Source organism: Telmatherina bonti (genome assembly GCF_933228915.1).
Source record: "Telmatherina bonti genome assembly, chromosome: 6".
NCBI classification, from domain to species: Eukaryota; Metazoa; Chordata; class Actinopteri; order Atheriniformes; family Telmatherinidae; genus Telmatherina; species Telmatherina bonti.
Genome location: NC_136624.1, coordinates 27,302,620 through 27,326,711, shown reverse-complemented (window position 1 = coordinate 27,326,711; position 24,092 = coordinate 27,302,620). Strand labels below are relative to the sequence as shown.

The 24,092-nt window shown below is 36.0% G+C and overlaps 2 protein-coding genes across 3 annotated transcripts in view; one reads left to right on the top strand and one right to left on the bottom strand.

Moving 5' to 3' along the window:
- Positions 1 to 4,017, top strand: part of errfi1a (ERBB receptor feedback inhibitor 1a) — a 6,441-nt gene extending 2,424 nt beyond the window's left edge. Inside the window, exons 2-4 of the mRNA XM_079242755.1 lie at positions 204 to 409; positions 603 to 682; positions 1,022 to 4,017. Coding sequence (XP_079098881.1) covers positions 258 to 409; positions 603 to 682; positions 1,022 to 2,067 — 1,278 coding nt within the window. The 5' untranslated portion in view covers positions 204 to 257 and the 3' untranslated portion in view covers positions 2,068 to 4,017. The remainder of the gene's footprint in view (positions 1 to 203; positions 410 to 602; positions 683 to 1,021) is intronic.
- A 4,228-nt stretch (positions 4,018 to 8,245) lies between these two features.
- mrps16 (mitochondrial ribosomal protein S16) lies at positions 8,246 to 21,867 on the bottom strand. 2 transcript variants are annotated; one of them, XR_013771333.1, is made up of 5 exons: positions 21,736 to 21,867; positions 21,512 to 21,542; positions 20,226 to 20,492; positions 18,604 to 18,777; positions 8,246 to 8,370 (listed from the first exon to the last, which is right to left on the bottom strand). XR_013771333.1 is itself a non-coding variant. In XM_079241568.1 (4 exons), exons 2-4 carry the CDS (start codon positions 21,522 to 21,524, stop codon positions 18,668 to 18,670), a joined length of 390 nt encoding a protein of 129 aa, XP_079097694.1. In that variant the 5' UTR covers positions 21,525 to 21,542; positions 21,736 to 21,867; the 3' UTR covers positions 16,914 to 18,667. The 2 variants fall into 2 exon arrangements, 1 of the variants encoding a protein (XP_079097694.1); XM_079241568.1 differs by lacking the exon at positions 8,246 to 8,370 and having other exon boundaries at positions 16,914 to 18,777.
- Positions 21,868 to 24,092: the final 2,225 nt, after the last annotated feature.

The window sequence follows — 24,092 nt, the reverse complement described above, 5'->3', positions numbered from 1 at the left end:
TAGACAAAGAACAGGATATTTATGTTGCGGATGTTCATATTTCATGTGAGGATTTTCATTCTGGGGCTTCAATAACAGATGTTATCTCTGCTTGCTGAATATGTTTTTCAGCATGCTACTCGATGTTCTGCTTTTTTTTCACCTGCTTTTGCTTTTGGCTTTTTTTCACCATCATTCATGGCTGCATTTTGGTATGGTCATAGGTACGCCAGAAGCAGGGGGAGCCGGCCGGGCGATCTGAGTGTTTCCTGGCTTTGATGCGACCCGACTGTGCCTGGAGCATGTCCACAGTGGGCCTGTCTGCCCAGGAGATCTCTTTTCCCATAGAAAACCCCTTCCTTCGGGGCAGCAACTGTCACAGCATGGCTGGATCCAAACCCTCCTGGAGCCGCCATGATCTCATGGACAAGTGAGTGTTCTGGAGCCAGTACTAGTGGTTAATAAGAGCAGGGCCTTTAGATAAACATATATATTCAGACCTGCATGACATGTTAGAGTCACATATTCCAAGCCAGTCCTAGATTTTTTGTAAATAATGAAATGTCATGGAGCTTCCTAGAACTCCTGCTAATTGAAAATGTGTTTTTTTTTTTCATTGACAGCTTCTACTGTAGTATAGACAATGCACACACAGATCACAGCTATCGATTGCAGCCAAAGGCGCCACCTCCAAGTTACGAGAGTAAGTGCACAATTATGCACTGTATGTATTCTGTCATGCACAAATGCCTCTATGTATTTGTTGTGTCTGAATCATTTGCTTTTGTTCTTATGTATGTAAAGTGCCCTGTGACAATATTGTTGTGCAGTGGCGCTATTCAAATAAAGTTGAATTGAACTGAATTATGTGACATATTCAGTGAAATTTGAATTTCCCAGTATAAGTGGATAAGTTCATGTATGTTGTCCTGTTTTAAAGGGACCAGCTGGGTTAAACTTGTGATTGTTTGTGAACCAACTTGAGTTATTTAGTCCTCTGACATTAAAAGAATGGTTTTGTTTTTATGTTTCTCTTTGACAGAACCGAAACACAGTCCCAGCTCACAGAGATTACCTCCAAAGAAATGCCGGCCCTCCCACCTTTACCTTTCCTGCAATGTCGAACCATCCACCCCAAGTCCTGTTGATGATGACCAGGTGGTCCCTTCATTCCAGAGGCTCTCATTCAACGAATGCAGCAGCCCGCCACAGACGCCAGACAGATGTTCAAAGCCTCTGCCACCCATCCCCCCACAAACAGACGTCTCTTCTGACCAGGCTATAGATAGTGAGGTAGAATTTTTCACGAGTACGGATGATAACATCTGTCTGGTGTCCAATGTTGACCAGTGTTCCAAACCGTCTCCTTTTCGATATGGACTTCCTAGCCGAAGGAGCTTTCGGGACTGCGGACAGATAAACTATGCTTACTATGATGGTCCTTTAGGTCCAAAAAACAAAGGGAAGACCAAGCAACACCATCAGACTCATGCTTCACAGGAAGTGCAAGAACACTATGAGCATCAGGGACAGGAACCATCTGAGCCGGTGGTATACCACAGACCACAGGACAAGGCACAGAGGAGACTAAGGCGCTCTCACTCTGGCCCGGCTGGCTCTTTACACAAGCCCTCTCTGCTGCGCCTCACATGCCACAAACGCCACACAAACTATATGGATAAGCCAGAAGTTCCACCACCTATCCCTCCACGGACAGTCAAGACAGGAGAGTGTCGCCGCTGGTCAGCTGAGGTCTCGTCTGGGGCTTACAGCGATGATGACAAACCACCCAAGGTGCCCCCAAGGGACCCATTGTCCAGAGGCAGTTCCCGCACTCCCAGTCCCAAGAGCCTACCAACATACATTAAAGGCGTGATGCCCCCTACCCAAAGCTTTGCACCAGATCCTAAGTATGTGAGCGGTCGGAGTTTTCACAGACAGAACAGTGAGGGATCTCCCTGCATCCTTCCTATTATGAAGAATGGCGAGAAGGAAAGCACCACACATTACTACCTTCTTCCTCAGCGCTCTTCGTTTGCAGGCTCACCGTGTGACTGCGACACCCGGAGGAAAGTGGACTTAGTTTAAAAGGCTTTGGTGGAAGTTAGTAAACGCTACTGAACGTTAGCAAAAAACACTTGACAAAATGGTGAAACTGGACACTAACAACCCTCAACAACCTGCTGCTTTTACTATGTTTTTTTTGTTTTACACCCCTACGTATTCTGAACACACAGGTTATGTGTGCACTGTATACAGTTACTGGTCATGTTGAAATAGCTGTCACAATTAAGGCACTTTAAGTTAGAACCATGTCTGAGTAGAAATTGTGGACAAAATACAACATTGTAGAGCTTATTTTTTTACATAATTTTTATTTCATGACATTCATTGTGCTGTTTTTGTGCTGATGATACAATACAATCCCAGGGTACAAGCAGGTCTTGAACCCAATGTGCTCAGTGTTTTTTGTCAAATGGTGAGGTTGTTTTTGTGTGATGCACTAAGGCTTTGTTTGATGATGCTTTTGTATCTCAAAAGGGACAAAAGGTCAGTAATGCAACAGTATAACACGTAACATATGAAGAATAAATCCAAGCCCAGTGATTTTTTGACTAAATGAAGGATGCCAACACACAAATCTTCACTCTTGTTGCTTTGATGCATCAGTGCATGATTTTCTTTGTTTTATGTAGCTTCAGTCTAGCTCAAACTGACTGTCACTGTAAATTTGTGTTTTTCCCTAAAGGCACATTGTTGCTGATGGCTATGCATGTTTTAGTTGGAATGTCTAGTGCAGCTTAAATGGTGTAGTTGTGTGTTGATTAGTGTATTTGGATGTGTGGGGACATGGTTGTGCAAGTGTGCATGTGACCAGCACTGGGTAGAGTGTGCATGTAGTACAACAAAAAACAACTTTTTGCAATCAATGTATGCTTCTCAACCATACTTGTTACTATGTGCTGCATGTTTGCAGTGTATTCATTTGATTGCTTTCCTTCATTGTCCAGGTCTGTTTTATTTGCACAAATAATTGTCTATTTTGATGTAAGTGAATATATGCTACTGTCATTGAAATACTCTCAAACAAGTGAAGTTATTTGTGGTCAAGCTGTGATTCATTGCTTGAAACAAATTTGCCTCCTACCTCACTTTAATATACACCGTATACTTAGATTTTGTCATATTAAATAGCTCCCAGTGTTAAAATCCGAAATTTTAATACAAAAGATGAGGTGCCCAATTTCATGTCAGTTTTTTTTTCTTTTAAAATGAGTTATATTTTAGTCAAGAGTCCCTGTAACCAGATATCCATAAATAGACATTTTATAATATGCAGCTTTTAGATCCTAGATGTTAGCCTAACCTGTTTATACAGACATATTACAAAGACAGTGCAGGGTTTACCTGCCCGACACAGACTTTCCTGTTCTGCACATGCATTCCTGCCTTACGTGATTGGAGTGGGTGTGGTCTGAAAGACTTTGGTGCTGGCAGCCAAGGAAATGTATGAATTTTATTGTTGTAGATTATTCACAAAGCATTATTTAACATGCATCAGGATGTTATAGAAAATGTAGCGCATATTATTGAAGTGACCCTTGCTATCAAACATGGTGTTTAGTTTGGTAAAAACAAAACTGCTAAGGTCAATCGGTCATTGAAGTACACTTTTTTTCTCTCTCTCTCTCTCTCCTCCTCCTCACAAGCTTTATCAACACTATGTTGCTTTTGACTTAAATGTTCGAAATGTTTACATTATACACTTTTTAATCTTAATGTATTCATATGTCTTATCAGAATAATGAAATTGAATGAAGACTAGTTTATCAAGAAATAACTTCTCTGCTGTGGTGAAAACATGCACTGGGAGAGTTCAGTATGTTATGTACAGTATTTAACTATTCCATTTGTTATTATCAATAGTTGATAAGTATATAGTCTCTAAAAAAAAGTCCAAATAAAATTACTTATTTATGAGCTTGCTTCTTTCTGTTTCTTAAATCTGACAAGCTTGAGCTCTCTCCTCAGCTGTTTGGCCTGTTTTATCACCCACACGCCCTCATGCTGTGACTTATTGTGACTGGCCTCTGTCCAGAGAAAGAAGAGCAACAGGTGTACAGCCTTCCTCTTCCTGATTATAACATGATTTTCACTTGCGTGACTGTTTCGATGCACCCTGGCAGCCAGCTCTGCAACCCACTGGTTTTAACGCAGTGATAACAATGTTGCAAGTGTTTTACTCTTGACTTGAATCCATGTGGTTAGGCATGGAGCCAGTCAACCACATGGCGCACTGGAGGTCAAAGAATTACTAAATAAGCTGCAGTTCAGATGCAGTTACAGTATCCCCAAAAGCCTCTCAGCATAGCTGCTGACTGACTTTTTTCCCTTAATTTTCTCTGTGGAACAAAAACGTGACAGTTTGAACAATCCAGGCCACTTGCAAACCCTTTCACCTGGTTTACTAAGGTGAGCTGCTAGGTGACAGCATGGATAGTGACTATGGCAACTAAAGAAACTCAGGAATCTTATTTTAAAGGCCTGATGGGAGATTAACAGGGAGTGTTGTATATGACAGGCTTATGAGTACAAAAAGTAAACATGGAATGGCAGTGACACCAACACGACTTCATTTTCGCATATGACATGATTTCCAAGAGTAGTGAATATTTCATTCAGGCTGAACTGTTGTTTAAATACTGGTTAAAATGTACTCGCTTTAGTGTTTGTATAGGGAATATAGTATACTGAGGGGAAAAAACAAGAAAAAAAAAGCCTTTTTGTGCCCACAATCATTCATTCTTAGGCCCATTCTAAATCAGTAAAACATTTCCGTGTATTAACCTGCCATCTAGCGGCAGGAGGTTGTAGCAACCATGACATGCACGATCCTGAACAGTTACATTTAAAAAAGAAAAAAGGATTTCTCCAGCACAGTGTAAACCCTGCAGAGCAGTTGTGTGGAACTTGATCACAGCACATATTTTAACTGACTACATGAGGAAAAGCACCTGTTGATTATTGATGTATATATTACCGTTATGGTGGTCTTGATCTTTTCTTTGCCTTTTACTTCGGTTGTATCATCATATGAATGCATTCCTTACTGCACTGATGATTTTGAAGAATGATGATGGACAAATGTTTAGAAATGTATGCATCCTATTTAGGACTCTAAGGTGTAATGATAATAGTAAGAATATGTTTTGATTTAAAAAACAATAAATAATAATATAAATATGATTTTTTCTAATCATGCTTTGGCTGCATACAGTAGACTATGCATCCCATTTGGCTCTCTGGGCTGACCTTTCCACACCTTGGTACTTACAGTTTGTGAGACCTATTAAATCATATTATAATTTAAAGGGGAAAAAAAAGCATTTACAGCATAATAGATGGCATGTAAAATATTATTCTCTGATACATGAAAAAAATCTGACATTTTATTTATTTCACACAAAATGCAGTATTAGCAATATAGGAGGTGCAAGGAGGTGCATCAAATCAGTCATCCAAATATACATTGCCAGCATGATTTTTTTGACTTGGTAAAATTTCTTGTGTCCAAACCAGTACAGTAAAGAAAACATCAACAGTTATTTGAAAAAAATGATATATTAAAAAATAAAAAAAATTATATATATATATATATATATATATATATATATATATATATATATATATATATATATATATATATATATATATATATATATATACACACATATATATATACACATATATATACATATACCTATATATACATAAAGGTGTGCATTAGTCTGTTCCTCACATTCTGCTTCACCAACTGACCACTTTGTGAAAATAATATTACATTTGCATTAGAAAAACTTTTCAAAGTAACTGCAATTTTGTATTTCCAGGCAAATACAGAAGATTTGCACCACAACTATGAAATCCCAGCAATGGATTTCAAGTATTCTTGTGAACTCTTGTGCCAGTCTATCCAGTCATAGTGATAGTTAAGTTAAATAATCTACTGTGATTGCAGTAATTTTTGTATACTATTAGTTTAGTTAAAAGGTGTTACATTTTGAATAGATAATGCAGTCTTTTTGAGTTTCCTAAAATAGATAATCTAGAAATATTTTGGCATTGACCCCCAATGGAAGCTCCACTCTGAATACATTTGTAAAAGTAAGTAAGTAAAAAATAAAAGATTATCATAATAAATAAATAAATGTATTACATGAAGTAAACATTACTGTGTTGTTGTGATTTTGTGATATTTATTATTTGGTAATTTGATGTAACACACACACACATATATATATATATATATATACACATATATATATATATATATATATATATATATATATATATATATATATATATATATATATATATGTATATATAGGTATATGTATATATATGTGTATATATATATGTGTATATATATATATATATATATGTGTGTGTGTGTTACATCAAATTACCAAATAATAAATATCACAAAATCACAACAACACAGTAATGTTTACTTCATGTAATACATTTATTTATTTATTATGATAATCTTTTATTTTTTACTTACTTACTTTTACAAATGTATTCAGAGTGGAGCTTCCATTGGGGGTCAATGCCAAAATATTTCTAGATTATCTATTTTAGGAAACTCAAAAAGACTGCATTATCTATTCAAAATGTAACACCTTTTAACTAAACTAATAGTATACAAAAATTACTGCAATCACAGTAGATTATTTAACTTAACTATCACTATGACTGGATAGACTGGCACAAGAGTTCACAAGAATACTTGAAATCCATTGCTGGGATTTCATAGTTGTGGTGCAAATCTTCTGTATTTGCCTGGAAATACAAAATTGCAGTTACTTTGAAAAGTTTTTCTAATGCAAATGTAATATTATTTTCACAAAGTGGTCAGTTGGTGAAGCAGAATGTGAGGAACAGACTAATGCACACCTTTATTTGAAAAGTCAAAAAAGTCTTCTTCAAAATATGGGTTTTTGTTAAAGGATATGCTTCTTTTCCTATGAAAACAGAATATTAAAGGGATATTTAGCAAAACAACATTTCCATTTTACCCATCATAGTATTGGGTAGTAATACTCACCAAAAGCCCCTGTATCTCATTTTAACAAGGACAGCAATGATGATGACAATTGACAGGAGTAGTGCAGCTGCCAGTGATCCAAACAGTGCTCCATAAAATCCTGGACCTCTCCGAAACATCTCACAACGTGGACCATAATATTGCTTCAGGCTGTTTTCATCGCACCTGAGTTGGAGAGCAAGTTACATTAATAAAATGTTAAAGTTTTAAGTTTTAAAGTTTTAATGTTTTAATGTTTTATGTATTTGATCTTTCAGGTAAAACAAATAAACGCATATTTTGACTTACTTGCAAATTGGCCCTATGTTAACTTCATTTAAGCATGCTCCATGTTGATTGCAATAATTAGGGTTTGTTTTACAAGGTCCAACACACCGCCACTGACCATTTATAGTCTCTGCCATGTAATTGGAAAACTGAGAGCAGTTTATATAAGGTGCCAGGTCTGCAATATCTGTATAAAATGAAAAGATTTTTTTTCTAATAGGACACACAAAAAGCTGAAATACAGAATTGAGACATGAACAGTTCAGCTTGTAGGACAGTCATAAGGTACACTTACCGGTAATTTGAGGCAATGGAAAGTCGATCCCTTTTAAAGACACAGTTTTGTTAACAAGTGCCTGAGAAATCTTGCCAATGTTATCAGTGTCATCCAAGATGCCAGTTAACACATGATCAAGTTGAGGGTTGAGAAAGTGTATGTGGGTTTCATTGTTTTGATAGCTGTACTGTGCCAAACTGTTGACGACAATGCTTCCTTTCCTTCAAAAGAGAAAGATAATAACAAAAACTTGCAAATGATAAAAAGACCATACTTATTATTATAAGCAAATTTTTAAAAGAATTTTACATGAAACCTACGATAACTTATTGACTTGTACAGTTTTGTAACTTTGCAAGTCTGCTTGTCTGCAAAGGGGTTCAAGCTGGAAAACACAGAACAAACACTTTTATAATCAATTTTACCATGAATTTAAATGTTTATGGACACGGAAATACATCAAAGAAACAAAAATCTGTCTATATATTTGTAACAGTAATTATCTCATGAAAAAAAAAAAAAAAAAAAATATATATATATATATATATATATAAATATGTATATATATTTTATAATAATCATTGAATCATGACAGAGGTTTAAAAGATTTCTACCTGCTGTTCTAAGGTGTCAATGAACCTCAGCGATTTAGGGGAGTTTAGATCATTAAAAGCATCTTCATAGTCACTGTTGATTACCAATGTAATACTGGCATTTCGAGTTGGCAGAGCTCCAACATCTGAAATTTAAAAAAAAAAAAAAAAAAAAATAGTTGCACCATTAAATGTATTTGTAATAATATATGAATGAAGTAATAGCATTTAAGAGTACCTTTTAAAAGCTAGTATATTGCATAGTGTTTAAATAAGAATTAAAAAACACAATGGAAATGTGCATATTTTTTGTTGAAAGTGTCAGTAGATTTACAAGAAAAGAAAATTCTCATTAATTAAAATGAATTCTAATTCATTTAAATCAACTTTGTTTGTATAATGCCAAAGCAAAGGTAAGAGATTTGGGTGCACTTTATAAACAGTCCAATTCAATAGTATTCATTGTAGTCCAGTTATGATCCAATTACAAAAAAGTGGAAACTTACCAATTTGAGGAAATGTGTAATTTTCTCCAAAGTTACAGATTTCTCCAAAGGCAACGTTTTGACAAAGGCACTGACAGCTTTTAAGAGTCACATTGTATATGCAAGTGCCAAACTTGCACTGGCAATCTGTACAGGGAGGCATTGTAAAGGTTGTAGTTGTTGCAGCTTTGGTAACATTTAAAACTGGGAAAGTGGTTGAAGTTGTCTGACTGGCAACTGTTGCTTTGTTTGTGCGAAGGATTTTTAGGGATGTTGATGCCTTCAAACCTGGTACAGATGTGGAATACATCTCAGGAGTATGACTTGGTTTGTCACTTGATGCTTTGTTTGTGGCTGTGGGAGCAGATTGTGTCAACAGTGTTTTGGAAGGGACTGTTGCATGAGATTGGCTTAAAACTGTAGTGATTGAGTTTGCCTGCAAAGTTGATAGAAGTGGTGTGGTTGATTTTGGTCCATTTGATGCTAAGGTGACTGTGAGAGGTGTCAGAGTATGTGTTGCGGGCTTGGAATTAGTATTTTTCAAGGTGGAAGCAAGGGGTGGTGGCTGAGACACCGTGGAGAGAGTAGTTGATGGAGTAACAGTATTGGTTGAAATAGATGAAGCCAGGATTATTGTGAAAAGTGTGGTAACAGGTGTATTGGAGGAAATTAAGTCTGAATTTGTGGTGTCCTGATTATGGACTGGCAGCTTAGATGTATTCTCAGGTAAAGCTGTTTGAACAGAAGCTGACAATTGGTTGTTTTCAGCAGATGGTGAAGTTCTACTTGAAAGATCAGTGAAAATTTTAGTGACTGAAGGAGTAGTACTGAGTGCTATAGGTAATTTGTTTGTGGTTGTTGAAAATGTTCCAATTATAGTAAGATGGGAGGTTGATTCGACTGGAGGTGAAGTTTTTGTGGAAGTAGCTGTTTGTAAAGAAATACTTGAAAGGGATTCATTGTTTGAATGTGGGATGGTTTCTGTGATTTTTGCACTTTTGTCAGTATTTTGTACTGGAGATGTCTGGGAGATCTGAGTGGTCATTGGAGAAAATGTTGATTTAATTTGATTATTTGATGATGTCCTTATGTTGTTTGTGCTGATCTGCGATTTTGATTGGGTAAATTGTACTTGCTCTGTGAGCTTCACTGGGGTAACAGTAGCAGACTGTATCCCTGTGGTCGATAAAGCCTTTGACGATGTCTCCTGGCTAATTGACGAATGAATAGGTTCCTCAGATGTCACAGGTGTAATAGATGAGGCTTTTGAGGGGGAGAAGATCAATGTTGCAGATGTTCCTTTGCTGCTTGATGGTTGAAATGGTGTGTTGGTCCTGATTGCGGTTGTTTCCGTCTTCTGAGGTGGAGATGTTTCAAACTGACTGCTCATTGAGGACATGCTTGTTTTGATCCGATTGGTGGTGGTAAATGGGTTTACTCTGTTAGACATCAGGGGTGTTGTTGATTTGGTAGATTGTGCTGTCCCAGTAGACTTCACTGTTGAAAAAGATGGCAAAGGTGCACCTGTGGTTGAGGACTTGGTTTTCAGAGATATTTCTTGACCAGCAGATGAAAGTGTTGGAGACAGTGTAGAGGGGGAACCTGGAGAAATTGTCAATATTGTTGAAAAAGTTGTTCTTTGAGTAGTCATGGTTGGTAAAGATGTGACGGTTGACTGTGGACTTTCTTTAGATGTCCCAATGGTAAAAGATGGGGTGATTAAGGTTGTTGATGCCAATGATGCAGATGTTGATTGGGTAGTTGATGGATCCAGAGATGTGTGAGAATTAATTTCACGTGATTCAGTATTGTGTCTTTGAGATGTCTGATCATCCTGAGTATTCATGGCAATCAGCGTATATGGTGAACTTGAGACACTCTCCATGTTGGTGGTAAAAGTTGTTTTAGTATTTGATGTTCTTGCAGCTGTTGTTGTTGGTGAAGGTGAGGCGCTGGATGGTTTTGTTTCTTTAGATGTAACAGCTGCAAAAGATGAAGTTTCTGAGGGCAAAGTTGTCATAGTTACAGATACTCCTTGGTCAGTTGTAGGATGCAAAATTGTGCTTGTAGCAGTTTTGGTTGTTTCAATATTTTGTGATGAAGATGTGTGAATAGATTGTGTGGTTGGTGAGATTCCAGCTGGGTTAGAATGACCCATAGTGAATTTTAAACTTTTGACAGTATTTTGTACTGGAGATGTCTGGGAGATCTGAGTGGTCACTGGAGAAAATGTTGATTTAATTTGATTATTTGATGATGTCCTTATGTTGTTTGTGCTGATCTGCGATTTTGTTTGGGTAAATTGTACTTGCTCTGTGAGCTTCACTGGGGTAACAGTAGCAGACTGTATCCTTGTGGTCGATAAAGCCTTTGACGATGTCTCCTGGCTAATTGACGAATGAATAGGTTCCTCAGATGTCACAGGTGTAATAGATGAGGCTTTTGAGGGGGAGAAGATCAATGTTGCAGATGTTCCTTTGCTGCTTGATGGTTGAAATGGTGTGTTGGTCCTGATTATGGTTGTTTCCGTCTTCTGAGGTGGAGATGTTTCAAACTGACTGCTCATTGAGGACATACTTGTTTTGATCCGATTGGTGGTGGTAAATGGGTTTACTCTGTTAGACATCAGGGGTGTTGTTGATTTGGTAGATTGTGCTGTCCCAGTAGACTTCACTGTTGAAAAAGATGGCAAAGGTGCACCTGTGGTTGAGGACTTGGTTTTCAGAGATATTTCTTGACCAGCAGATGAAAGTGTTGGAGACAGTGTAGAGGGGGAACCTGGAGAAATTGTCAATATTGTTGAAAAAGTTTTTTTTTGAGTAGTCATGGTTGGTAAAGATGTGACGGTTGACTGTGGACTTTCTTTAGATGTCCCAATGGTAAAAGATGGGGTGATTAAGGTTGTTGATGCCAATGATGCAGATGTTGATTGGGTAGTTGATGGATCCAGAGATGTGTGAGAATTAATTTCACGTGATTCAGTATTGTGTCTTTGAGATGTCTGATCATCCTGAGTATTCATGGCAATCAGCGTATATGGTGAACTTGAGACACTCTCCATGTTGGTGGTAAAAGTTGTTTTAGTATTTGATGTTCTTGCAGCTGTTGTTGTTGGTGAAGGTGAGGCGCTGGATGGTTTTGTTTCTTTAGATGTAACAGCTGCAAAAGATGAAGTTTCTGAGGGCAAAGTTGTCATAGTTACAGATACTCCTTGGTCAGTTGTAGGATGCAAAATTGTGCTTGTAGCAGTTTTGGTTGTTTCAATATTTTGTGATGAAGCTGTGTGAATAAATTGTGTGGTTGGTGAGATTCCACCTGGGTTAGAATGATCCATAGTGAATTTTGCACTTTTCCCTGCTGTTGATAAAGCCTTTGATGATGTTTCCTGGCTAATTGACGAATGAATAGGTCCCTCAGATGTCTCAGGTGTAATATATGAGGCTTTTGAGGGGGAGAAGATCAATGTTACTTTCGATGGCATTTTTTCCGCAGATGTAGACTGTTCGTTTAATTGTAATGATCTCAAAGTTGTAAATATGCTTTGACTAGTAGATGTATGCAAAGTTATTTTTCTCCCTTTATTAGCAGTATCTGCAGTGTGAGCTTTAGGTGGCTGCGTTAACTGGGAGGTCAAAGCAGTGATATCACTAGGTAAAGTCTGGAAAATCTTTGTGTGTGGGATTGAAAGGCTTGATTGTAGCCCTCTAGAAGATGTTGGTGTAAACTGGGGAATTATTGGAGGGAGTTTGGAGGATGACTGAATGGAAACTTCTTTATTTGTGGTGGCAGCATTTTTTGGTGATTGATCAATGGCTGCTTTAATATCTCTATGTCCTATGAGTATTGAGGAGTAATCTGCAGTTGGTGTTCTTCCTTCAGATGCTTTGGTTGGAACAAATGCAGATAGTGGATTCACAGGAGAGGACATCATTACAGCATATGTTTCCTTACCGTTTGTTGGAGTTTTAATTTTAATAGTATTTGTTGTGGTTGTGTCACTGTGTTCTTGAAAAGTTTGAGAAAGTTGAGTACTTGTAGGAAAACGACTAGTCTTTGGACTATGGTCTTTTGTGATCAAGGATGAACTTAGCTCTGCCACAAATGTTTCTCTGTGTGCCTCTGTCATCACAATTGAAGCCTGGGATCCTGAAATTGCTTTTGTAGTATTTTGGCCAGGTGAGGAAAGAAGAGTGACGCTTGTACTTGTTACACTTATGCCAGTTTTATGTGTTGGCAATATCTTCACTCGGTTATTGGTTATTGAGGATATGGTTGTTTTAGAAAGGTTTGTAGAGCTTGATGTTTTCAAATCAGCATGGCTTGTCAATGTAACTCTTGCTTTTGATGTAAGTGTTAATCTTGATTCCTTTGATTGTGTGGCTCTTGTGGGTGTTACAGTCAGAGCAGATGTAAGCTGTGCGTTTATAGTTAAGGGCATTGCTGTAGATGAGGCTGCTTGGCTATGTGTGTAAGTTGAGTTTCTATCTTGTAATCTTGTGCGAACATTGTTTGCAAAAGATATTTGTGTTACTACTGGAGATAACTTTGAGGGTAAACTGGAGGGAAGTTCTGTATTTGTGGGGGACAGGGTTGTTTCAGAATAAGCTGTGTGGACATGTGTTTTTCCAGTTGTGCTGAGTTCTGAGGTTGATGGTGATTTTTCTGTCTTAAGAGTTCCAGTTAGCCTCTTATTGTGTTGAAATGTGCTGTTAATTATTTGTTTATTTTTCAAAACCTCTAACAGGTCATGTCTTATTGTGTTTATATTTGACAGAGTTTGCTCCTGTTGTCTGTTTAAGATCTGTTGTTTCTGCCTTGGTTTTTCCCACCTCATCTTGTTTTGCAATTTGAGTTCCTGTTAATAAGAAAAAAATTAGCATTAAAATTTATATTTGACCAAAAGATTTATCATACAATTTTAACACTTTTTTTTTTCAAATGTTACTTAATTTTGTTTTAAAACTGTGTAAAACATCTTATCAGTGGCAAAATGTTAGTTCTGTTTAAGCTGCAAATTATTTTTCTTGGCCTAACATAGTTGTAGAAGTAGTAGTAGTAGTAGTAGTAGTAGTAGTAGTAGTAGTAGTAGTAGTAATTCACTTATAAACAACTAGGTGAGTCTCTAATTCTTTTAAGATGAAGTGATTAATATTGGTCATGCTATTAGAAGTTTTTTGTCAAAATGTTAGTCCTGGCTTATATATGGATATCCCTTTCATGTATACTATCCGTCAAAATCAAAAAGAAAAAAATACACAAAAGTAGAATAAGAGAGACAGCAAAAACCAATGCTATTCAATCATATTCCAAACTCAGTGTCTGATGTGGCTGGCTAAAACAAAGGCTCATTTTGTAGCCCACGAATTTCACAAGATCTGCTAGCAATGTTCTGCTGAAAAGCACTAAAGGACACTGTTCAGAAGTTTTTTGTTCATGCCCAGATGAGTCAGAACGGCTTTTGCAGAGATCTACACAATGCCATGCTGGTGGTTTTAATGATTTGGCTATTTTATGTATTTAAATGAATGAAATTAGGTCAAATTTCCATCACAGAAATCATCCTAATAGATTTTTAAAATATTCATGGATTTTAAGTTGGAGAATCATGATGGACATCTAAAAACATTAACAAAACATACTCCAAAAAATCATACAAATACGTTTGAATTGAAACAAACACATTCCAACTGGTTATATCCTAACCTAATAAAATACTCTAAACACCAACAATACCTCGTGGAAAAAGTGACCTTCGAAGACCTAAAGCTCATTTAAAAATAAAATGTAAATATGTTTCAGCCCACAAACATTCTGCAAGCTAAAGAGTTTATATTGAAGACAAAAAGATGAATACTGTTTAGGAAAAATAATTTAACAGTTTAACAATAATTTTTTACCAGCAGGCTGCATGGTGGCGCAGTGGTTAGCACTGTGGCCTCATAGCAAGAAGGTTGCTGGTTTGGTCAGTGGCCTTTCTGTGTGGAGTTTGTATGTTCTCTCCGAGCTTTTTTTTTTTTTAAGCCATCGTCCATTGTTTGGATTTTACACAGACCTTTTCCAAAATTCATTTCATATTACATAAATTTAGAAAAGAAATACTAGAAAATCAGAATAATTTGTCTGTGAATTGCAGCTTTTCATGGGGAATTGCTACTAAAATTCAAATGTAAAAGACATAAAAATCACTGCATAAATATTCAAACCTTCGATGTGGCCCAATTCTTTTCTGCCAAGCACCTGATGGTCAAACAGAAAAAATAAGGAAACCACTGACTTACCTCTTTTTTGTGCAAAGGACAAGGGGAATGTTATAAGCAGGATAACAACTAAAGTAAGGATGAAGAATATGAAAAGTGTTCTCCAGTTACAGGATTGCAGGGAAGTCCACTTTTTCATTGTCTTTTGCGTTCAAAAAAATATGCATATGAAACTGCGTCTGTAATGCTCTGCAGTAAACTGAAGGCAAACAAATCTTCTGTAATTTTCAGTGTATCTATCTCTGAGACCTCAAGCTATGTGCCAGATCTACTGTGTGTCATCAATGATCAGCTGGTAAACCTAAGGTAATACTGATGGCACCCACCCTGAGTAAACTTCTCTATTCCTTGTTTTTGGAGGAAATGCACTGAAAGAACGCTCACTCACACCCCACACATGACTATTTACAAATCTGTGACGCTGCAGTGGACAAGGATTAACATGAATGAGGTGGGGTGACGGTGGGTGTAATTAAAACAAGGAAAGCATTTTATTCACAGTATACTTTATCATTAAAGAATAAAATAAAGTATCATTAATTTACAGCGGTTTATGTAGATAGCATGCAGTTGCTTGAACCACACTAAGCGTCTGTCATAAATATTAAGTGGGAAAATATTGCTAAGTTCAATTAACTTTTAAATAAATGCTGTTTACTCAAAGTTAGTGTTAATTATAATGATCACATATTTGTCTCAAGGGTTATCCAAAAACAGATTAGTGACTTTACTGAGACAAGAACAAATGCCTTTTATTCCATCAGTGCTAAAAGAACCTTCACCTGTCGTGCAGGTTTTAACAGCCCTAACTTGATTCATAATTTAAATTTTCAGGTAAATCATCTAATATCTTAATAGTTTTATTTAATTTAACACATATCATTCTGTACCTCAAATCCACCAACTAAAGTAGTTTCTATATTTAAATGAATTTGACATATGGTTCTAAAAATAACTTAAGGAATTTTTCAATAAAACATGTTTTTACAATTCAATAAATTAGATAGCCTTGCCACAAACTGACTGCTCATTGTAGTTAATAAGTGTTTTCACTTGCAACAGGAATAGATGAGCTGTCACAAGATTAAATATAAATATTTCTTTTGATGTTGAGATCACACAAGGACTGAGTAAAAGCCTTCCACACCTCTATTTGCTTTTTAGAAAATCATTAGTGAAATGTCATTCAGCCAAATGCAGAATATTTTTTATTAACTCCATCGCGCTTATTTGTTAAAGTTTCAGGACAAAATTAACAACCACTGTAGATTAAAACTGTCGATTAAAACTACAGATAAAATTTCAATTGACATTTTCAGGTATAGCAGCAACTTCCTTCACGGTCCTGTCAGAATTTAAGTTAATTACTTTTTGGCATTTGTTTTCTGTTGAAATTCAACTAAACCAGGAAATCTGGTTGTTCTTAAGTGTGACAAAGCTCAGTTTTGCCTCTGATTGGATAAAAGAGCATCTCCTAGCGAATATGTTATTCAAGCGAGAACAACGTGATAAACGCGTTAGAAGCACAACACCCGGAAAAAACCGACTTATAAGTATTAAAGGATGTGTTGTGAGATGTTTCGTATCCATGCGTAGATTAGGCCACTCATATGCGTGAACGGGAGTGAGGGTACGCGCAGTACGCGCGACCGGATGTTCTGAGGGAAACCACAAGTGTGTGCGGGAAAATATAAGGGTTGTGAGACGGAGATCGGGGAAGATAAAAGTCGAGGGAGCGATCGCTGTATACCAGTACATCCCTAAAAGTAAAGGCGACCTTTTCGGCAGATGCGGCCTGTCATTATTTTCTTTTTTTTTTTATATGCTCCTCTGTACTCCTAAATAGTGAGTGAGGACCCGAAGAGTTAGCTCCGGAGGACCCGGCCGGGGGAGCACGGATCATCCCTTAACCTCTGACCCAGCTGGAAGAGAATCCGGGAAAGTTAACAGATGTTAATCGATCACTTTAATTTAACAAGTCAACATTTTAGCCTTATAAAACATAGCTATAATAAATAAATATAGTCTTAGGTTAACACCATGTACATGTGGGTCTCAATTTGTTTTGGGACATTTTGCATCACTTTAAAAGGAAAATAAAACTTTACTCAAAATCAGATTGTATACAGTCTTATACTTTTGTTCTTCCCCTTGGTGGATACCTACTGTACTACAATAATCTGGACATACCCCGGGGTAATTATTCTTATAATAATGCAATATATTTTTGCTAAATTTTGTTTTACCTTTTGTTCAAGATACAAACACACACACATTATTCCTTGGGTCAGTCTGTGAAGGTCTAGTGGCATTATGTGTTTAAGGCAACTATAAAAATAAATACATTTTTATATACAGCTTCTGTAGCCGCTATTCTTTCAGAACTTCAATAATGTAAAGAAATATTTTTTAATCAACCAGCATTTCACTACAGAACTCATAAATCAACTGCCAAATAGAGAAATACTGTCTGAATAGTAATTTCCATTGTTTCAGTGTTCTTATAATGGTTATGTTTCCTGTCATTCAGGTGCATAAGCACCCTTTTAACTCCAGACTAATTTGCAAATAATTTAAAATGTGTGTAGGTATTTGCTTCAGAAATTAATATGGCAAAAATAAAATTCTCATTGTGATTCCAGATCTTTTAAAATACCCATTTGAAAGGTCAATGTTCATTTGTTGAACATCTTTATGATTTCTGTGGTGATTTTTTTCTACAAATCAGATTGCCATCCTTACTGAGGTGAGTCCATATGTTTGGCCTGGAGTTGATCAGTATTTCAGTTAGTAGCTTATTTTAATAAGAGGTCTTATGGCTGAAACTAACCATTATATGTGAATTCTCTGTCTTTGTTTTAAAAAGAAAACACGAGTTTTTTGTTTTTTCATTTGTGACATCAGCCTCTTTTTTGGGGTTGCTTCTAAATTTTTTTAAAAGCCATTTAGGTCCCAGCTAGATCATACATGATTAAAGAGTTATTTGTTTTGTTTAAAACTCATTGTGTATTATGGTAGTCATCAGTAGAAGTTATTGATGGGGCACTGAATTGGATCTGTAAATAAGAACTTAGCTTTACGAACTAAGCTCTACGTACTGTTATCAGCACAAAGTTTCCACTTTACAAAGGTTGCTGTAACTACTATTGGGTGGGGAATTTTCTGTCAAACCTATTACTATAAAGCTTGCCAGCAACCTTATCAGTAAACCCAAGCACTTCTGATTTCTTTACTTCCTTGTTTGACATTGCTGATGTTCCTTGTTGACTCTAGGATGAAGGCCCAAAAATAAGATATACAGATGAAGGAGGGGTTATTTTATATTCATAAGTCAGTTTAAAAGGAAACAAAACTTAGTTTATTTTATTTAATTTAAAAAAAGTACGGTTTGTGTTGATTTTCCATAAAGACATCAGAACATATTAAACAACTTATAACTTTAACCCAAACAGATGCAATAACATGGCTGCATATGTGTCTCCACAATCACCAACATTAACCTGCTGGATTTCATCAGGCATCAGATGCAAGACAAAAACTGCTCATAGAAATTCTCCAAGTCACTAAAACTTAAAATAAAACGAGAGGTCCACCCACTACATAAAGGAACAATTCAATCATTCACTCTCCAACTAACTGTTTAATTGTCCTGTTGAAGGGGACATCACAGTTCTCAGCTTTTAAATCTCTTCTGGTTGCTTCTACCCTTCCTGGGAATCATCTGCTCTGGTTTCTGTCTGCTCCACCTGGGCTCTTCGACGCTCTGCCTCCGTTATTGTCATGGGATGCAGAGGAAGAAATCCTGCCAATCCTGTAGTGTGAAAGAACATTTTTTGGACTTAAAAGTATCACAGGACATCTTAACAAGTCAATTCTTTATCGGATGATAATAGCCAGTGCATGTACTTGTTGTGGAAATATCAAATGAATGCATTTCTCCCGTTAAAGAAGGAGAAAAACAGCTGCCTGGGAAATAAGCAGAAATTAACAAAAAAGAAAATTAATTACAAATTTTTTTTAAATTGTGACATTATTTCATAATTCTGGTTCAACAGATAAGATTTTTTTTAAAAAAAAAGCAAACAAATATTATAAAATATGTTCCAGAAGTCATAAACTAATATTTTGTTGTACAATCCTTTGAAGTTTCCGCTACAGTCAGGTGTTTTCTGTTCCTCTCAATCAGACTTCTGCATCTGTTGACAGGTATTTTGTCCCACTGTTCAACAGAAAAGTGCTCTAATTTGCCAAGGACCATTTTTTTTTCTTTAACTCAATTAAATGACAAAACAATCCCTTATATCACTGAAATATAATTTAGCACATTTTTAATTATTGTTTTTTTCCAGTCTCCAGTTATGTGAGTGACTAATAAATTCAGCCTTTTGTTTAATGAAAGGGGATGAAGACATTTGAGGACGACTGTTATTAAATTAATTTATGGTCGTTGTTGGACACAATGCCGCTGTCCTCCCAGCTTGTCTGCTGGGACAAATATGTGTGTGTATATATACATAAAAATAAATAAATCCCTACATCAGCACTCTGCTGCTAATTCTTTTCTATCAGGAGAGCAATAAATTCTAGGATAAGAGAGGGCGCATGCATCCTTTGTTTTAAGCTAATCTGGAGCCAAACAAAGTGCAGATTTGAAGGGTAGATTGGAAGGAGCCTTTGAATTTGGACGGTATTTGGCGCGTCACTATGACGCATGCAGTCGACGAATCAGCACTCGGAGGTGTGCAGACCCTGAATTGAGACACAGCCCAGGTCTACATCTGGTAGGTGGGGGGAGTTAGCTGAGCTGTGAATGTCAATATCAGTTTCCATTTATAGAGAACAAGTAAAAGCTTATGGTTGATCAGCATTTTACTTTCACATTTTCATTCTTATTATAAATAGCAAATTTATCATTAATAACTTTAACACTGATTTTAATTAATTTTTTTTCCATTTCATTCATTGTATTTCCATTATTTCATTTTCTGAAAGCTGCACGACATGAACAAAGCGCTTGAAGCAAAGTAAAAATGCCATAGAACTGGACAATACTGATCTATACACAATCATATGAGATGCAAACCAAAGAAAAAGAAGCATCAGTCCAGTTAAAAACAATTACATGTATATTACAGAAAGAAGTAGGCTCAATTAAAAGTGATAGATGGACCCTAAACAAATCTTTATGAGCAACACATATCTCTGAACAGGCTGTAATCATACAATATGACAGTAAATGTTTACAACATTCATACAAACCAAGAAGTTTGGCCACTGGTTTTGTAGGGTGTGCACCACAGCCGATCCAGTACTTGATCCGGTCAAAGTTGAAACTGACCAGTTTCTCATTGTTGACATTAGGGAGTGGGTCATAGGTACCCAACTGCTCTATGTATTTATTATCTCTTGCTCTTTTGTTGAAGGCTGCCACAATGCGATAAAAGGGTCTGTTAGCTTGTTTGTGGCCTGCAAGTGCCAGTCGGATGACAATATAACCCCCATGGTACTGCTTCAGGAGCAGGGAGGCTGCAGAAGGAAATAAACACAATAAGAATTGTTAGTGTTCACACAAGTTTAGTATTACTGTTACATAACCTACAACTCAGAATTAGTGACTTAACATGATAAGTCCAGATTCAACTCTGCGTTTATGCATCACCATGGCAACAGATACCCTTGCAGTTTTCTTGTTGTTCAATTTTTACTCAAATAGTCTAAAAATTGTATTGCATTGATGTTCGTATTCCTAACCACATCTGCCTTTTAAAATTTTTTAAACTTTTTTTTTTTTTTAATAAAATCTAAGGAAAACGGAAGTTTTTTTTGTTTATGCATTTTACCTGCATTACAAATTAAATTTACTTTTTTTTTTTTTTTTTAATTTATTTTATTTCAGACAGGTCAACATTATTCTTTACATACATATACGTATAGCCTCTACAATACCCATGTATTCTGTTGACAGGTCTAAAAGTGTGAACTTCAATGTAAAAAGTTACTACCCGTAGTTTATTTGATTTTGTTTTTATGCATCACAGTAAGACAAAATCTTTCTTGCATGCCAGAATAATTATCCTGTACATTAAGCTTTTTATTATTATACAGCCTAAATATTTATGCAGTAAACATGAACACGTCTGTGACTTGTTTTTAAACAACTGAAAAAAATCAATAAGATTGTTTTTGGTTCATTATATCAAGCTAACTTTTACGGACCTCGGAGTCTTAACTTGCATTTTGAACAAGGTACACTACACATTGTCCTTGACTATTTATGGGAATATGGTTTATAATTTAAATGTTCGTAGTCTGAACCATTTGGCGCTGTGGGAGTAATACAGTATTAAAAATCAAAACAATCTTACTATGAGGTTTTTTTGTAAACTGATTGGTGACTGACGAAGTGGACGTGGCCTAAATGACTTTATTCATCACTTATTAGGGAAAAGGAGGGGACACTTTTATAAAACCAAAACTATTCAAACAGCTTTATTTTGTCTTTATTTTGCTTCAATAGCAAAAGATTTTTAACATTTAATACTCACATAAATGCACCATGTTGTCCAATGATATGTCCTGAAACAAACAAGGTTTAGCCAATGACTGTAAGTGTTTATAAGTACACCAGAAGCAAATCCTGCATTCAAAGCAATTAATTTCTAAGAAACATTCAAACTTTTTCACACATTATGATGATAACTGATGCTAACTGCTAACTTCGACATTATTGTGCATCAAGCTCAGCTTAGAAATGAAAGAAACGAAATACCTCAGAGGAAGTGCACCAATGTAACTTCAAACTTCGCCGAATCCTGCTGCTATTGATTTTCAGCAAAGCGATGATATTTTGTTGCTGTTTTGTCGGCAGGAGAAATAATGTGACATTTCTCAGGGCGCAGCCATTTTTTAAACAGGAAGTGACGTCGCGTGGCGGATGTTTAATTATTTTTTACGCTAGATGGCGCCAGAGTGTTGCAATGGCTAAATGGCACTGGATGGCGCTATTGACACGCTATCGCCTTCGTTCCCTAGGTTATTGGAGAGGTTGAATGTTTTGTAATGTGGTCGGTTCGTGTTCATATATTTTAGTTTAAAGCATGAGCATGAACAAAGCCCATTTAGACGGAAAGGCTCTTATGAACAAATAAACAGTATATTTGTATTTGTTGCATATTATTGGCTTTATGATGCCAGCTTTGGGCAAATTATATCTAATTTTACTCCCTGTTTATCTCTAACAAACAATAAACTGACACAAACTGAAGCCATCCAAAATTTAAAGGAGAAAATGAGAAATATTTCAGCAGTTTATTGTTTCTGACAGATTTGTTTCAAATTAGTTTGAAATACAAACGCATAAATTGTTATAATTTTTAAGCCTTAACCATCATGAATGAATGAATGAATGAACAACAACAATAACAATATTGATAACAACAATAAATGTAAAGACATACACAAAGTACATATTAAAAACATTTTGGTTGTGTCAAAAATTTTGTGTAATTTATCATGCCTGTGTAATTGCAATATAATGGGGAACAAATGTGAAATATCCTCATCTGTTTATGTTTTGGTGTTTTTTTGTTTGTTTGTTTTTTTCAATATCACCATTACTATGATTCCATGCGCATCAATGCCATTGATCACTTTCCGTAAGAAAATCTATTTGCTTGTCTTGGAGCAGCTGTTGAAAACAGACACCAATCTCTCTCTCTCTTTTATTATTTATCTTTAATTTTTGTGTGTAATAGTCCAGATGATTATGTATGACATTTTTTCAACCCTTATAAAAACCAATTGGGATAATAAAAAATAAAAAAAAATCATAAAGAATAAATAAATAAATCAATAAACCCTCATGGTAATCCATATTATGAATTTCAGTCTATTTGTAACATCACGAGTTAGAAGATATTCTTGAAATTTTGAGTTCCTTTGGTGTTACTTTTTGTTTTTTCTCACCTTAAAACTGAAATAACACATTTTTAACATAACGATTTACAATTTACTCTCCCACATTACTTGCACAAAAACCAACATATGCACAAGTACAGGTGTGCTGTATGTAGTCGATGGCAGGTGACACATCTTTGCTTTTGTGTGTGTTTTTGTCACTCCTGTTTATATTGAAAAGCTAGATAGAGGACTTTGCTCTTGCAGTTGGGTGAAAAATGGACATTTTCTCAAACTGTTTGTCCTTCGATCTCAATTTTTTCTGACTTAAAGAAAACAAAGATTTCTTCTTTTATCATTTATGCTCAGGGAACGAAAACAAAAAATAGTCAAGACATTATCAGCAACACTGACAATCTGAGAGGAGAAATTTACTGTGAAACAGAACGTATTTAGCATTTAGAATTGGTCAAATTAAATTATACTCTACAAAAACATACAAACACACATAAACATTTGTACTGCTTTTTTAAAATTCTAAAATAAATGCAATTTGCCACAATCCAACCCTAAATCTTTTGAAATATAATAAAAGAAAGCCATAAAGTTATATTCAGTGGACAAATCCTAAGTCAATTTCCCTCTAAATTCCACAGCAATGGAGAACTTGCATGCTTTCAGTTACATGTGGGAAATAAAACAAAATATTTTAAGTATAGCAGTATCTGTACTGATGCAGTGGATGAACTTTAAAACGTCCCATTTTAAATGAATGCTTCATCATTTTCGTGTTTTAGTTCAGATAACAGAGCTGATACAAGTGCCGCATATTGAACATTGAACAATCATGTTTTATTTTCAGTTATGAATTCGTAAATATGTTACCTTTCCATAGCAGTAAGATTACAACAATATTATCAGTCATGCTGTCCTTGTCTTTGTCCTGTCTGCAATTTCCACTCTACATGTGTTGTGTGTCTTACATCAACAACGCATTGAGTTTCAATCAGATTCCACCACTGACCCCAGCAGAGATAAAACACTGATTTCCTCAGACTGATCATGAATTCAGGGGTCATTACTTTGACTGTTGTTGTCCAAGCTCACAGATATTTCAGCCCACTGGGAGACTGAGCACCCAGCCACCACTTCCAGTCTTGGAACATGGTGATTTCACACTCCTGTTGTGTAAAGCTTGTTTTTCTGTGTGTGTGTGTGTGTGTGTGTGAC